The 17,309-nt window shown below is 41.3% G+C and overlaps 2 protein-coding genes across 8 annotated transcripts in view; one reads left to right on the top strand and one right to left on the bottom strand.

The window, feature by feature from the left end:
* Positions 1–249: 249 nt before the first annotated feature.
* On the top strand, positions 250–4,601 carry LOC128305168 (prolyl endopeptidase). 2 transcript variants are annotated; one of them, XM_053042492.1, is made up of 7 exons: positions 250–610; positions 858–1,224; positions 1,314–1,727; positions 1,791–1,950; positions 2,029–2,690; positions 2,771–2,983; positions 3,503–4,601. In XM_053042492.1, exons 1-7 carry the CDS (start codon positions 520–522, stop codon positions 3,897–3,899), a joined length of 2,304 nt encoding a protein of 767 aa, XP_052898452.1. In that variant the 5' UTR covers positions 250–519; the 3' UTR covers positions 3,900–4,601. The 2 variants fall into 2 exon arrangements, with proteins under 2 accessions (XP_052898452.1, XP_052898454.1); XM_053042494.1 differs by lacking the exon at positions 250–610 and adding an exon at positions 773–793.
* The window catches only part of LOC128305166 (phosphatidylinositol 4-phosphate 5-kinase type-1 gamma), a 41,759-nt gene continuing 28,679 nt past the window's right edge, over positions 4,230–17,309 (bottom strand). For 2 of the 6 annotated variants that reach the window (XM_053042487.1, XM_053042488.1), the window contains 5 exons: positions 16,176–16,274; positions 15,486–15,833; positions 12,082–12,340; positions 10,687–10,847; positions 8,476–10,598 (listed from right to left, as the gene is read on the bottom strand). In XM_053042487.1, the coding sequence (XP_052898447.1) occupies positions 9,856–10,598; positions 10,687–10,847; positions 12,082–12,340; positions 15,486–15,833; positions 16,176–16,274 (1,610 nt within the window). In that variant the 3' untranslated portion in view covers positions 8,476–9,855. Of the gene's footprint in view, positions 4,407–4,608; positions 7,764–8,475; positions 10,599–10,686; positions 10,848–12,081; positions 12,341–15,485; positions 15,834–16,175; positions 16,275–17,309 lie in introns of those variants that run through there. The other 4 variants (XR_008287449.1, XM_053042490.1, XM_053042491.1 and 1 more) reach the window with 4 other exon arrangements.

Here is a 17,309-nt window from a genome sequence, read left to right as displayed (position 1 = left end):
TGGCATCAACCAAATATGAGTGAGGCGTTCTCACTCAGCTGTTCTCTCATGGTGAGAAATGTCTATTTGCTCTGCATAACTTCACCTCCCGTATTCATATACCTTGGCAAAAGCGATAAAAATTCACCTTCCAAATTAATACACCTAGGTTTTCACCACAAATTGCCGATTCTGTAATCACCTTGAGTGGTCTCCAATCTTGAAAGTCATTTTAATAAACCTTATCAAATTCAGGCGGCTTCGGCAAACAGCAGCAAACAATTGCGGATAGACTTTCGTACCCCTTTTTATCTTTTTCAAATAAAAAATCCTGTTGTTGGTGATAAGTGAAGAGGCATTGCGAAGCTGTTCTACGCAGAACACCCCCCGTTGCTGCAGTTTGTCCGTCCGCTTTATTCTAGTCAACAGTAAATATTGGAATATTGGTTGTGTGTGAAGCCTACACCAGGCTGTGCAAGGATCCATTTATCCGAATCTCCGTTCTGTCTGCGTGAGAAAGTTGAGCTTCCGGAAAAGTGTATGCACAAATTGGTCTCTTCCTTGCTAGTGCGTAGCTGTGCAGTTGTTCTTACTCCACGTTCTACACCGTTACAAGTAGCTGCTGGGAGCGGTAAGTTGCTCAGAGCAGCAAGGGAACGTGGCGAGGGTGCCGGGTGAACGGGATTTAGTGTACACGTAAGAACACAAAAACTGGGTCTCTAGGTCTCGCTCCGTACGGTTGGCGTGCGAGTGTATTTTTTGTGCATGTCGTTAGTTGCAAACCGGCGTCTACTTTTCCCTATTTTGTTACTAGGTTGGTGTTGTGCGTAACCGAAAGCGAAACGAATTGACGTTGTAATTTCCGTTCCTTTTTTTAGGTTTATTTTCCAGTGTATTTCGCCGAACGAAGTACGGTCGACTCGCTATGCCCGAAGCAGCCGCTACGTCCGAAACCCACCGGTTCGTCTACCCGGAGGCGCGCCGTGATGATACTGTGGCAGAAGAGTTCCACGGTGTGACGATTGCCGATCCGTACCGTTGGCTGGAGGATCCGGATGCGGCCGAAACGCAGGCATACGTGGAGAAGCAGAACGAAATCTCCAAACCGTTCATGGACACCTGCCCCGAATGGAAGAAGCTGAATGAAAAGTTGCGAAAGCGCTGGAACTACCCGAAATACTCGTGCCCGTTCAAGCACGGCAATAAGTATTTCTTCTTCATGAACACCGGTTTGCAGAACCAGGAGTGAGTGCGGAGTGACACTTGCCAGCTTAATGTACACATGATTTGATTTTAATGGCGACATTTTTCCTATCCCCTCATATCTTCGGCAGTGTTTTGTACGTGCAGGATAAGCTTGACGGTGAACCGAAAGTGTTTCTAGACCCAAACACACTTTCGACCGATGGAACCATCGCGCTCGTTGGGTCACGATTTTCCGACGATGGTAAGCTGTACGCGTACGGATTGAGCCAGAGTGGTTCCGACTGGACAAAGCTCAAGGTCCGTAACGTTGAGACGGGTGAAGATTTTCCGGAAACGATCGAACACACCAAGTTCGTTACTGCTTCCTGGACGAAGGACAATAAAGGGTTCTTTTATGCGCGCTATCCGGTAGTGGACGGAAAGGCGGACGGTTCCGAAACGGCTGCGAACGAGAATCAAAAACTGTACTACCATCGGGTCGGTGAGTCGCAAGATAAGGACGTGTTGATTGCTGAGTTTCCGGAGGAACCATCATGGAGATTGTGAGCATCATGTGTCTTTTTATGCGTTTAAGCTCAGAAAGTAACAAACTGTTTGTTTTACAGAATGCCAGAAGTATCCGATTGCGGTAAATATTTGATGCTGTTCATTATGAAGGGCTGCAAAGATATGCTGCTATACTTTAGCAATTTGGAAAAGGCCGGAACTTTAGAATCGAAGCTTGAATTCGTGAAGGTGGTCACCGAGTTCGATAGCGACTATGATGTAAGTGTAGAATTTAGGGTATATTTCGAAGAGCAAAGTATTTGTTTCCTGACGTTCATATCTTGCCTTGCTTTCCAGTACGTTACCAACGAAGGTAACATATTTTCGTTCCGGACGAACAAGGGCGCTCCAAACTATCGGATCGTGAACATCGATTTTGAACAGCCCGAGATGGAGCATTGGACAACGCTAGTACCGGAGCATTCGAAGAATGTGCTCGATTGGGCGACTTGCGTGAACAAGAACCGCATCGTGCTCGGGTACATTGATGATGTGAAATCGATGCTGGTGGTGCACAGTCTCGCTGATGGTAGCTTCGAGTCGAAATTCCCACTAGAGATTGGCACTGTGGCTGGGTTCAGTGGCAAGAAGAAATATTCGGAGATATTCTACCACTTTGTATCGTTCCTAACGCCTGGCATTATCTACCATTACGATTTCGAGGGCAAGCAGGAGGAGGGTTCAGCGATGAAACCGACCGTCTTCCGCGAGGTGAAGATTGAAGACTTCGACAACAGCCAGTACGCAGTGGAACAGATCTTCTATCACAGCAAGGACGGCGAAAAGGTGCCAATGTTTATCGTGCAGCGAAAGCAGGAAAAGAAGGAACATAAACCGTGCCTGCTGTATGGTTACGGTGGGTTTAACATTTGTGTGCAGCCATCCTTTAGCATCACGGGGCTGGTGTTTATCGATTCTTTTGATGGTATTTTGGCGTACCCGAACATTCGCGGTGGCGGGTAAGTAATGGTTTATTTGTCGTTTCATATTTTTCGAGGAGTTTAAGCATTAATCGTTTTTTTGTTGTTGTTGCTTGCAGTGAATACGGTGAACGATGGCATAATGCTGGCCGATTGTTGAAGAAGCAGAATGTGTTCGATGATTTCCAGCATGCCTCGCAGTATCTGGTGGAGCACGGTTACACAACTCATGATAAGATCGCCATACAGGGTGGTTCAAATGGAGGGCTGCTTGTGGGGGCATGCATAAACCAACGTCCGGATCTGTTCGGAGCAGCCATTGCGCAAGTAGGGTAAGTAGTACTACCGTACCATTAATCTACTTGTCATCAGAGCTTATGCCCTTCTGTTAATGGTGTAAAAATATCTGCCGGTTTGAATATCGTGCATATTTAACTAATTTTATTACGTAATCGGATAGTCATACCTTGCTTAAGGTCAAATGACAAACTTCAAACTGAGGATCAAATTTAATCGTTACAAGATCAACACGAAGAGTTAGGTGATTGGCAAGGCCACGAAACTATAAAACTATATTAAGAATAACATTCATGTTTTGAATCGCCTCTGCAAAAGTTTCATTTTAACTTTCGGTGCTGGATAGTTGATAATTTACCAATAGATATTATGCTGCGAAGCACAGTTCCCAGTATTAATGAGATATCTCGTAGAGAGCTCCTGCTACTCAAATAATCTCTTTTGTTCATGGGATAGGTGATACTAAGATTCTAGTTAAAACCCATCATTTATTACGGACGTAAGTCAACAAACCACTAACTACAGTATATTTAATATCAATTTTGATTTTACAGCGTGATGGATATGCTGCGCTTCCACAAATTCACCATCGGACGTGCCTGGGTGTCGGATTACGGTGACATGAACGAGAAGGAGCATTTCGAGAATTTGCTACGCTACTCGCCACTACACAACGTGCGCAAACCCACATCGGAAAAGGACCAGTATCCGGCTACACTGGTGCTGACGGCTGACCATGACGATCGCGTCAGTCCGCTGCATTCGCTCAAGTTTGTTGCCGCACTGCACCATGCCATTAAAGATAGTGAACACCAAAAAAATCCATTGTTACTGCGCGTCTACAGCAAAGCCGGCCACGGTATGGGCAAACCGACAGCCAAGAAGATCGAAGAAGCGACCGACATCCTTACGTTCATGTACAAGGCACTCGGGCTAAAACTTTCGTTTTAAACACCCAGCCCTTTTGTGGTGTCTTTTTTACATGAATGCATATAGTCATTTGCCACTGTGTATTTTGTTTTTGCTGGAGGGAAGAAACAAAATTTAACTCTCGGAATATTGTACACTCTTTTTTGGTGACTTACATTGCTTAGATTTTGCATAACAAGGCGCTTGCGGCTGTTGCACGGCCAGTAATGTTGCGTTATGTACGCAACAGTAATTGTCATCATTAGCGATTGAATTTGTGGAGCAAATAAAAATAAATCATTGTTTAAAATAAATTCCTTTGATGTGAAACCATTGTTTGATTTCAGTCAAGAAACGATTGTTCAGTAAAAGTTAAAAAATAATTAAATCGCCGTTTTTATTTAACCCTCCATGTTTTGTGAAATCCCTTTTCAGGAGGGATGGTAAGCGAAATAAATAAATGAACGATTGACTGTCGAGTGCAATAAAGGAATTTATACTATAACCGGGAAAATGGCACATGCATCCTTTCTACTACTAAAGGTATGTCTGTAATGAGAAACAATAGAAAAAGAGAATATAAAATGTTAAAACGATGACATAAATACGCGATGAAGTACGTTATTAGTGACATTAGTAGATACAATGTACGAAGTCTGTGCATTCATTCGTGGTGCTTTTTTCGGCGATTGCAGTGTTACTCGATCTACCGTTTGAATTTAGTCACGAATCAACTCATCAGACCCATATGAATGAAGTGGTTGCTGCGTGTAAACAAGCATAATGGAAAGAAACGAAAAACCAAGGCCAAAATACTGTAATAGCAAATGTAACTACAATAAAACCCAATAATAAATATATAAACTACACCCAATTATGCTCCCTTATGTTATACATGTACAAGCTCCGTTGTAATGGTTTTGAATTTCGCTTGTTTTTTTGTTTTCTTTATTATATGCATGTCAGTACTCTTTCCTTCTCTTTGTTCCGTTTGTCCGATTGTTGCATTCAGTTCGTCTGTAGTTGTATATATATATATTGAATTTACTGCCTTCGCATCTATGAGTTTTAGTACATGTTCCGTGCTCCTCTCGGATGAATTTGTCTTTGATTTTGCATCAATAGCCCTTATTATGCGTCACCTCCTAAACACGCCTAATACATGCCAACAAGTTGCACAGCGTCCACTAGCTGTTGTGACTGTGTAAAATGAAAGTGGGCGGGTGGAAAGAATGACAGTGAATGGTTTTACATAATGTAACACTTAGTAGTAGTGTCGAGTGTGAGTCTTGTAATGAGATTGAGCCTTTTTCAATTAGTCCGGATACAGAGGGTAGTGTGTACAGAGAGGTTTCATTGCTGTTGCGTCTTGCCGCGGCTCATTCGGAGGGTTGATAATATTGGCATTCCTTGCTTGTTTTTGCTGCTAGTCTGGCTGACAAACCCTTACTTTGATTATTGCATTCCGTTGATTTATTATTGCCTACGACACATTGGTAAAGACGTTCCATCCGTTGATCAGGTTATTTGCGGTTTTGTATGCTCGTTCTGTGCTCATTCGGCCTTACGTTTCGCATCGTTTTGGGGGGCGAAACGCACCATTCAATCTGCAGCCTCATTCAATGGATCCATATGCTACGGTTATTATTGTATTGTAAGACGATAATTCTGAACGCAGTGTTTCAGTATTTCACTTAACGCGTTTTAACTGGTGCACGGCCAGAACTTCACGCAGGCGGGACACGCTTTACCTGCTCGAATGCGAATCGTATTGTGGTTAATTCGTTTTATTCGTTTGCCTTCGTTTTACTATCTATCTATAGCTGTTTTGCTTTCCTTCCTTTAATATACGATTTAATACATTATAGTCTATACGCCACAGTTGCGGCACTCCGCATACACGTGCAGAAGGAGAGTATCATTTTATAATGGTGATTTTAATCCGATACATGAACTTTAACGCACGACTCTCGTCCCATATGTATTGATATTGGTTTTGATTATACGGATGAGTTCCATCTACAGTTGTGGAATTTATGTTCAAAACATAAACTAAAAACAAAAGCGTTCATTTCCCGCATTGCACACTCGTTTACCGCAACGTATCTACCAACGAACTAAACTAAAAGCACTACACACATCACTTAAAGAATGAATTGCTCATGAAATCTCACTCCTGCTCGTTACCGTTACACTACTAAGTTGAACAGCGAAACGATAAAGTGAACGTTTGTATTAACCTCTTTCGTCTTTAACATGTTGGTTGTTTGCTTTATATTATCTGATCACTGACGCTCCACGCTTTTATTTACCTCCACTCACGGGGGTTTTCGTTATTGTGTTTGGTTGTAACTGTTTGGATAACATTCATATATTATTCAAATGGTAATGAACTAGCGACTTTCTACTGTTTTGGGAGTTGATTTTTTTTTCATTTAATGATAACTTTACAACAGATGATATATGCGTATATACCGTATGTACACCTCTCGTATTATTGGGTGTGCCGTTAGATGTGTATGTGTGCAGAAAAGGATGTGGTTACATGGTAAATGTTTGGTTTTACTTTAACTCTTCTTGTTGTCCAGTTGCTTCAACATAGTTCCTATCTCGGCATTATACATTACCTTACTTTAATTTATATATCTATAGATAGTTATTGTTTTTCGACATTTTGACTAACATCTCGAACCCTGCCCATTGGCGTAATTGTTTCACAATACTCTACTCTGTGTGAAAGTGCTGGCAAAAGAAAAAAACATTTCTGCTGTGCCAATCGGAAAACAAAGTATTGTAAATAGTATAAATATTGCAAACCACATAGTATGATCATGTTTTTGTTTGTAAACTCTTTTTGTTCTTGTCAACTGTTAGTGCTACAGCTTGATGGTTGATAAATAGGCCTGGTAAGATAATGTTCTTTTGCAAAGTGACGCAAGTTTTACACATTCCAATATTCTCTTATAACCCTTGTTGTTTAATCACGCTTCCCTTCTTTCTTTTCCTTTCTATAACTAACCAATCCTGTCTAAAGGTTTGAAGTTTTGCAAACGCTTGATTATTTCGTTGGATTGAGTAAGGCTTGGAGAACGCGAAACGAGAAATGTAACGATAGAACATTCATCATGCTGCACGTTATAACAATCGATAGCATGGGGTTGTATTAGTGACGATAGCGGAAAGGTTTTGATATATTCCCAATTAGCCATTTCTTCGGCACTTGACATGATCGGGATGATAGAGGATGGAACGTTATGATCGAGCTAAAGCAAATGGAAGCACTAGAGATAAACAGTTCGACAGAACGTTAGGATCGAGAGGTGAAGGTTTGTTTTTCTCCTAAGACGAATCAGACCGAAAATCCGACCAACTTGAAAGGGGATAAGGTTATGCAAAACAAAAATAAAAATCTTTACTTTGCTTCCTGTTTCGAACCGATCTTGTTAAATGAAGTTTTGAGAAGGTGATCGAAACTCCTAATGTGATAATAACGCTTATATAACTAGTCTAATTATCCTTTTAAGTTTTTGATTTCCTTCCTTCCTGTTATTTGCTTGTGGCACGCTGTCGCTTCTAGCTTGCCTCCTAAGTGTACTCCGCGAGAAGACTAATGTTACGTTCAATATGTCAGCCTTCTGAACGATTCAATAACTGATTGATGTGATGCGATTTTTGATACATATTTACAGTCCTTCCGTTGCTGGATATAGCTTTTCCGTACCCGATTCACAGATCGTGCCGCCTGTTTGTGTCGTCGTTTCGCTACACGTGATACACGTTTCACTGATCTCTGATCACCGAACTCTGACGAAGAGTCCCATCTCCGTCACATCATCCTCCGCAACGGTTCACTGCGATGTTCCCTGCTTAGTTGTAATCGTAATCTACTTGATATCGTAAATTTTCCTAGCAAGCGAAATGGCGCAATGCAGAGTTTAGCGTTTGGCATTTGTTAGTAGCGTCCATATCCCAATAAGCACAGATGAATAAGGCGACCGTAAAGGTGTCCGCGCACAAGTAAGATTAGATTGTGTGGTGGTGGTTGAACACGCAGAGACGAATGGATGATAGCGCGAAAAGAGAGAAGATTGAAAAAAAGAGATGAATCATTTACAATGAAGTTACAACTACCGGGTGGAAGCAATTGCTTGCAGTCAGTTAATAGTATGACAACTAAATTCGTGGCGTTTTGTTTTTGCTGTACATTTTACTACTCAATTTGTGAGAAAAAAGACTTGCTCAAATGTAAGGTTATTATAATTTATAATTAGTCACTTTTACAGAAAAACACCACGAATGTCGTTTGAAAACCTGAAATATATCAGCGGTGCAGGAGGATCGGAGTAGGAGTGATGACAATTTTTTTTGGCTATGGTTCTAAACACACGATCACACGATCTTTGAAGGGAAACAGGTGTACATTAGTTGTTATGTGGCGTATCATTACAGTTTGTTTAAAGATATTAAAAGAAAACTAAAAAAAGAACAAAACAGAGAATAAAAACTTACATACTTGAAACTAAAAAAACAAGGCTGTCCCAAGGACACAAAAGAGGCAGCAAATTCTCTTTCTTCAATATCCGCCCTGGTTCGATAATCACAGTGTGTTTTAGTTTTACTTTCCAATATCTGTCTTATTTATTTAAATAATAATGCATAATATGTCTGTGTAGTTAACAAAAAATATATATAATAGATTTTAAAGTGTTCGTGGCTGAGCTAGCTTAGTAAGTCTACTACGATAAGGATAATAAATAAAAATCTTCATCGACAAAAGAAAAACAGAAAAGAAAAGAACCGTGTAACTCCCATAACTTGGGCTCTAACCTTATCTTTTGTTCCCTCTAAATTTCCCAATACTTATACAGTGACGATAGTTTCGGTTTCGATAAGACACTAATCTTTTATACGAATCGTATAAACACAATTGCGCTAACTTACTTATACTAAGTAGATACTAACTAATTTAGAATGCTGGGTGGAAAATTCTATAGCTTCCATCGCTTTCCAAGTATTGCTAGGTTGACCATACTTATTCTCTTGGCATTTATGTGTTCATTTCATTACCACAACTTGGTAATTATTACTGTCATTAACCAGACCTTTAAGCACGGCAGATCGGTATAATTGCCCAAACGCAAACTAGCATGGATGTTTCAACCTATACAAATTGTGTCTGGAGAGACTTTTTTTTTGTTTTGAAATTCAGCGAAACTAATCCGCCAATTTGCAAGAAACAAATGTTTCTGGATGAATTAGCGCAAAATACGTTTCCTTATTAATTGCAATATTCAAACCATTATGTTCCAAATGCATTAAATGGACCACACTTATGTGTGATACGTGATGTTTGAATGAAAAAATCGTTTGGATAAGAGAAATCTTTGATTGGCTTTTTTGTCTAACCCATTCTCACTTCTTTCACACATCCACAAGTTTAATCCATCACCGTCTTAGTAAAATTTTCACTGCCATCCCTTTTTACCAAATAAAAGATTCGATGGGGGATGAATGGGTGGTTTAAGTGTAATTTAGTGAAAAATATTGTTCATCTTTGTTTTTGCATACCTTCCTAACTATCGTTAATCTTTTTTCTCTTTCTTCTGTTACCCAACCTTTCGTACAGTTTGTTTCGTGTCCTGTGTGTTCGGTTTGGCGTTGAATATAAATAATAAATACATAAACTAAATCACATTGTCAATAACTATCTACACAGCAAATCTACATCGCCAACAAACGACGAGACGCCGAGAGGATTCAATATTAACGGAAAATTCCTTTTGCGCTCTCTTCGCATCACGTTGTATAAGGGTAATGAATGTTTGTCTTTTCCTAGAGCTTATTATGTACACTAGAACCTCTACCCAAAGAGACCTAGTGAAAATGATGCAACAAAATATCCACAAAAACCATCATATTTTCCCCGAAGGAAATGAAAACAGTACCCACAATTGCAAGTGCTTTTGTGTGCATGTTTATGTGCTGAAGCAGGCAAAAATCATTCTTCACGTGTTTGGCGCAGTGCATTGCGATCGGTTTCAGTGAGCGAACCATTGCTGCTGCCTTCGCTACCATGTCCCGAGGTGGAAGACATGCTCATCCCATTCGTGTCTCCTTCAGCGCTGTCATCGTTTTGGCGCAGCTGGGTTTGATGATGGTGATGGTGGTTGTGATCAGCACTGATCGACGATTGGAGGGAGGTAGCAGAAGCAGGCCCCAAACGACCTGCCGGGCCGACATCTCGTGGCTTGGTATCAGTTTCTGCCGCACCGGAAGAATTAAGCGACGTTGTACTTTCACTAATCTTGGTCGACGTAATGCGACGGACCATCATCAGCGGGCTGCTGCGGCCACTGCTAATGCCACCACCCACTCCCAAAACGGTAGTACTACCGATCAAACCACCAACACCACCACTGCCAACGCCGCCACCCCCACCGAGAAGGTGAACCGACTGGTCTATGCTTGAACAACTGCTGTTCTTTACATAGATCACTTGCTTGTGAAGCTGATGCTGCTGCTGCTGTTGCTTCCGTTGGTTATGCCCCGAAGCGGACGATACCGATGAGGTGGAGGAGGAGTGGTACTGGTACTGGTGTTGGTGATGATGGTGGTGATGATGAAGCTGGTGGAACTTGTTCGAAAAGCTTACCATTTCCGATGTGAGCGAATTAAGCGCCTTCTCGACCGTGGGCTTGTGGCGATCCCGATCCGACATCGGAGAGGAATGGCCTGAGAATGCTAAAAGCAACGATAAAATGGTCGTTATTGTTGTCTGACAGACAAAAGTTAAGGGTCAGCCGCTTAGTGAAACAGCTCAAACACTCACTTCCAATATCACCGCTCGAGCTCGAATCCGTAAAGCTGGGCGTTCCTTCAGTCCACGTTGGCGTCGACCCTTCGACCGACGCCAGGGCCCCCCGCGAGCCGTAATTGCTATTGGATGATGATTCGACTGCTAAATGACTTTCTAATCTTATTTCTGATATACTGTTTGTCGCACGTTGTTTGTGTACATTGACGGATACATCATCCCGTTGTGCAGGTTTAAGGCGAGTGTTTTAGTAGCGCATTCAAATGAAATGTGCATGGGATGATTTTTTGGTATGAACATATTAGATGTGAAGTTCAATGGTGAGCGCATGTGATGGTGTGGTGCACATCATCATCATCATCATCATCATCATTGGTTCCGGTTTGTTGCAGCAAACACATTCCACAATAGTCCATGGGAATATTTAATGAGCGTGCACAGATGCAAACATTTTTCGGTTTTTGGTGATTTCAGGAGTACATTGTTGCAGGCACGAGAAGTAGAAGCAGCATTCGGAATGATGAAGTAATGCAGGCAAAACATAGACGAGAACCGAGACGAATATAGAAAGAGAGAAAACAAAGAAAGAATAAATAAGAAATAAATTAATTTCCATTATCAAACTCATTTTTTTAATAAAACCAGAGAAAAAGGAATGATTTTAAACCAGAGCACCAGGACGTACGGATGTGCGGGCGAGCAGAAAGATGAGGCGCGACCGCAAATAAATCGACATATAATTCATCTCAAAGTAATTTTGGTTTTTGTGATTCTACACACGAATGCACAGGTCAGATATGAAGAGACAAATAAAAACAAAGGCATGACATGTAGCGAAAAGGGTTAGTTTCAATTGATTAGTAACAGTAAACATAAATTTAGGTAGATAAAACGATAACGAATAAAAGTACATGCCTTGCGAATACAATATTCTCATGCAAATAAAACAATGTTGGGAAGTGAGTAGGAATACTTTTTCCCCTTACTTTACTAGATAGAACCGAAAAATCCATGCCATGCTATACGATTCATTTTTTGGTTTACATTTCAAATGGTTTAACGTCTGTCAAAAGACACTGCAATTAAACAATTCGTACTCCTTAAAGCCTAAACATTACTCCGACGGCATAATAGAAAATGAAGAAAACCCATAACACGAATGCACACAGTTACGAAAGGATTGCGAGAATTTTGAGAGTGCATCGGGCTAAGACGGGAAGGAGAGACACTCCATACGGCAAGATAACAAAAGGGAAACGTTGGAAAGAAAGCACACATTATCGTCGGAAGAAGGAGACGTCCATCATAAAACACAAACACACACCAGAAGAAGGAAACCGGAAGAGGAGGGAGAGAACAAACGGACATTCCCACACCCTTTGCTTAAAGAGCCATACGATGGGGACATACCTTATTGAGTCTTCTTTGTAGTTATCACTGCGACAGGAAGTGCTCCGCCTATCGACGGAGCCGCCACCGCCGCCGATACCGTCGCCCCCGTGGCCACCGTTGCCGTGACCGTTGCCTCCGATGCCACTGGCGCCGGCACTTCCAATTCCGCTGCTGCTGCCCGTTTTATCATCCGACGAGTGTCGATGGCTACTGCTACCGTGCTCGGAGATGTCGTCAAAAGCGGGAGGAGGAGTGGAAGAACAGGAAGGAGATGTGCCTAGCCAGATACGAGATACGAAGCGTCTAAGTTTGGTATTGTTTTTTTTTCGTTTGTTTTTCGATTTCAATTTGCTTTAAATAGTCATCGAAAGCTTAAATTGGTTCGCCACGTTAGTTTAACTAAACAAGAAAATGAAATGTACTTAAAAGCTACGAACGGAAAAATTAAAACTGAAGTAGCAGTGAGGCTCGTTCTTATCCTGCCGTCTTCCAACGACTTCATCAAAAAATATGTACAAATCCATTATTGGGACTTTAACTGCCTTCGTGGCATTTAATTGTGGAGGCAAAGAGTCACATGCAACACGTTTATTTTTCAACCCAATCGGAATTATCACTTTATTTACTTCAATATATCGATGTTAAAATTAAGAACCCTAATACATCCTCTGAAAAAAACGCCACGAATTTAGTTATGGAATATCAAAAGATGTAAAAGGGGTGAATAATATTCATTCAAAATGATTTAATAGCTTACAACTATTGCACCCAATAAATAATTTACTCCAAGATTAAGTTTAATTTAAAAAAATGATATATGGAGCCCGAAAAAATGAAAATACAAAACATAGTATACGAAACAAAATTACTAAGATACTACAAGAAGGAGAACAAAACATACGAAAACAACCAATAGCTCAAGCGGAACATGTCGACGAAAGAATCTCGGCAGTTTATCGGCCTTATATTTGGGAAATAAAATTAACCTAATCCAAAAAAAACACCAGCGAACCGAAACTAAAATTACACAACCAAGCTCATAAGCAACATACGTTCGGAAAAGCTTGGAGTTCAAGAGAGAAGATAAAGACAGAGAGAGAGAGAGAGACAGAGAGCGAGCGAAAGAAGGGAAATTGGAGCATGTTTGAAGTGACAGTTGAAAACGATCAAGCGAATCTACAGAACAGAAGTGGGAACTTGGGCAGGAACGGATATAGTGGACCACCGAGGGTCGTCGATTTTAAACGAACTCTCCTTCCAGACTGAACTGCTCTAGATAGCTTTCCAGGTTGTGGTTTTCGTCCAATGGTAATCCGATCTGACGAATGATGGAAACTTTTTCCTCCTGTCGCAGAAACCGAACGTGATTGTTAGCCGTAGCTTCCATGTCGTAATCTGCGATACCATCGACCAACCCGTTTGCGAAAGTTTTGTGGTGCGTTTTGGGTTTTAAGCGTGAAAGGAAGCTATCATTGCGGCAAGGACCAACTGTACGTTCACTCGTTAGTATTGGTTTGCTTGCTACGTTTACGTCCTCCTGGTGGATGTATCGAATAGACGGTATTCGGTTTAGGCGTTCCTCATTTTGACGTATTTCTGCCTCAATTTCTTGAATCTTTCTTTGAATTTCGTCCTGATCTATGCGCGATGTTGCAGGATGACGTTTTCCTTGCGTAATCGAACGTGTCAGGTTTGCTTTTGATGTACCGGATTCATGTAGCTTTTGTGTTTTATGTTTAGCAACGGGTTCGTTTCTGTGCATAATGTCACCATTTGGTTGAATCGTTCGCATGATCGTTCGTGGTTTCCTTTCCAACGTTGAACCGGGTGAGGTATTAAACATTTCTCGCCGTGCTTTCACTACATTTTTTAAGTTCGCTAACACTAACTGATCATTTTCGTGTGGGGTAAGATCGTTGTCCTGCTCCAATCGTTCGGCCATGGATACAAATGTTGAGCAGTGTTGATCTTGTGCTGTAGCGAATCGATTGTTGTTATTTTCATCTTCCAGAAGCGTCTCTTTGATGATTGGTATTGTTAATGGTAGTGTTCTAGTGGTACGATGCACCAACGGAAAGCCAACTACAGGTTCTTTGGATGCGCAGTGGCTTGGAACTCTGCAGTACATAGATTCCGACCTAACAACTGTTGTTGCCGCTGTTCGTTCAAAGTTTCGTATCATTTGTTGCACCGAGGAACCGCTTCGAATCGACAACCGTTCGAACGCTTTCGTCGCGTCCTTCACATTAGCACTGGTCACCGGTTGCTTTCGCTTAACAGCAATAACCTTGGGGATTAACGGTGGGACAGAAACTTCCTGATCGTCCATATGCTGCGTATTGTCCGATGTTTGTACTTCACTTGCAAGTTCATCCGACAGAATGTCCCCGTTTTCCGACACGCGGAAATCATTGCTGCTCAGCCAACTGAGCACTTTGTTAGGCGATGGTAGTAGCTGTAACTCTCCTGCTTCTTGCTCCTGCAGTGGATCGAGTGCCGTCGAACGTACCGAACGGGGCTGAGTTGAACCATCCTTGGTATCTTTATTCCGCTCAGATGCTCCTGAGATTGGGCCTCGATTGCCACCACCACCTCGTGGAGACGAGCGCTGTCTCTTACCTGCACGGATTGTGTTCGATTGTTTGTCAGAAGCTCGGTGTAATATCACTAACGAGCACATATGCTCACGATTTAGATGGAGACCAACGAGAACCGATCAATTTTACCACAAATCCGAATAAAATACCCGAATAATAAAACTCAAATGGCGTAGAAGAGGGAAATTATTACAAATGATTTGGAAGAATTAACTAATTTAAGGTTTTTATATTTCATGTTGCTTCTCGTTCGCCTCCTTCTAGTGAGATACGTTAACTGCTTTTTACGGAAGCTCTTTTTCTCGTACTTTGCTACATAAACCAATTCAAAAGAGGCCAAGGAAAACAAATGCACTATCTTTAACGAATTAATGGTTACAATGCTTTGAACGATAAAGAAATTCATCAACATAAACAAGTAAAGGATAGAAATAGAAAATAAAACATCTTAAAACTCGTCGTTGCGAAATCATTGAGATTCACGTACTGAATCGAAACTTACGATGAAAGGAAAAAAGTGGATTGTCAACAGTCAAGAAGATCGGTAAATTGATCTACATGCGAGTGTAGGTGGAAATTGTTAAAAATTAAATTAAAAAATTCGTAACAACATTTATGAGTACTTTCCAACAAAGAAAAACAAATGATTGCAGAGGTATATAACAACAAAAAAATAATCAAAATAACGAAATACTTTAGTACAACCAGAGAGAAGTTCATACCAACAATCTACGACATAATGGCACACGCAACAAAACGACAACGGAAAAGAACTGAAGACAAAATGAGCAACATTCACACACAACACACTCTTCCGGCACACACCTGCACTAGACCGTCCCCGGTGGCCACTGGACTGACTGGGTAGCGAACCGGATGTACCACCGGGCCGGCCCGACCCTGCACCGCTCGCCTTGTTGAATTTGGGCGAACCGCGTGGTGGAACCGGTGGCGGAACACTTTGCTTTACAACGGTCGTTTTCTTTTTGAGCGGTGGCATATTGGTCGGTGTGATGGACGCACTCCCACCACCGGGGGCTCTGTTCGAGCCGGTAGCAAGACCACCACCGCCAACCGTTTTACCATTACCGCCAACTCCGCCCGCACCGGCACTGCTGCTGGACGTGGTCGTAATAGTTGCCGCGGTATGCACACTCGAGGAAGTATCTACATCTGCGCAAATGTCAGCGAGATCATGGCACAGCCCGAAACATAACACATTTAAATCGATCGTTAAAAAGATTAGTAATTTTAATCCAAGCCGCAGAAAGAGGGAAAGCAGACAAACAGAGAAAATAGTGTTATATTAGCACAGCGATTAGGTTTGTAATGGCAAAACAGTAGTAACATTATATATTGTACATTACTTTAAATAATTAATTGGTTACTAACATCAGGCGACGAATAAATCGTATTATTATAATTATTTTTATCAACGACTTGCAGCTCCACTTTCTAGAAGCAGTTTAGTTGAGCAGCGAGAATCAATAAAAACAATCAGTACATGTAAGTTACCTGATTTGGGAGTCCCCGTAGTCTGTTGATTGAAATGCGTTTGTGTGGGGTTGAACTGCTGATTTTGGTGATGATGCTGATGGGAGCTGCCGGCTACGGCTGCACAGTAGTCGTGGTGTCCACAGGAGAAGAGCAAACAAATAGCACAATTAATTATCTACAATAAACAAAACGCTTTGCTAAAGGTGCACTACAAGGGACTTTGGCACTACTTTTCCAGTGCAGTACTTATTTTGGAAGAACGCTCCTCGCGAAACGCCCGAAGAAAGTGTACCGAATATAGTGAGAATTTAAGATTAAAAAATAAAGATGACAGTAACATTAGAAGAGAAAGGAAACACAAGAGGATAGTACAGAGTACACGGACATGATAGTAGACAGAGTAAACCGTGACATATCGATACACTGAGAAATGAGTGTGTGAGAGTAGGTAAAGAGACGGACAGAACATTTAACATTACCGGGACGGAGAAATGTCCAAGAGTAAGAGAAGAACATACGGGAATATAGATTCGGGACAGAGATTCGAAAGTGAAAAGATAGGTTTGTACGAAGATATTGTTCACGGGAAATAGAACGATAGGTGGCGCATAATGTAATACACGGTGAAACGAGTAGCGTATTTAAGTTAGCAAATTTCTGCATTTCGGTCATGCTTTAAATTTTAAACCATCAAACAAATAAACCAAACTGCTTAATCGCTTTCACTATGCGACAGGGACGCAGGCGCTAGAAGGCTTATGCATTTTTTTGTACTTAACGGAAGGGATATTAGTAAATGCTTCGGTTTAATCAGCAATGAAAGGTGATGCGTTTTGATGAGGGAAAAGATAATGGCCAAAAAAGTAGCTATGAATGAGGGGTGATACAGTGGTTTACATGTCTGAAGAGACATTCAACATAGTATATTTCTTTAATCCCAAGATTCATTGCAATACTAAAAATCTTTAAAGTTTTATTTAAAATAATAAATTAGGCTCTCAAAAAATAAATGCTTTCATTAAATTTGAGCTGTTGCGAAACCAATCATGTGTCGTAATACCGATTTCCGAGTTTGGCTCTTAAATAGCTTTAGGAGCAGCAGTGAATCTTTAGGTAACAGAATTATTACGTTGACATTCTATTTTGACCACC

The sequence above is a fragment of the Anopheles moucheti genome, chromosome 3 (assembly GCF_943734755.1).
Source record: "Anopheles moucheti chromosome 3, idAnoMoucSN_F20_07, whole genome shotgun sequence".
Taxonomy (NCBI): Eukaryota; Metazoa; Arthropoda; class Insecta; order Diptera; family Culicidae; genus Anopheles; species Anopheles moucheti.
The sequence above is the reverse complement of the archived record's forward strand: the minus strand, read 5'-3'. Positions and strand labels throughout refer to the sequence as shown.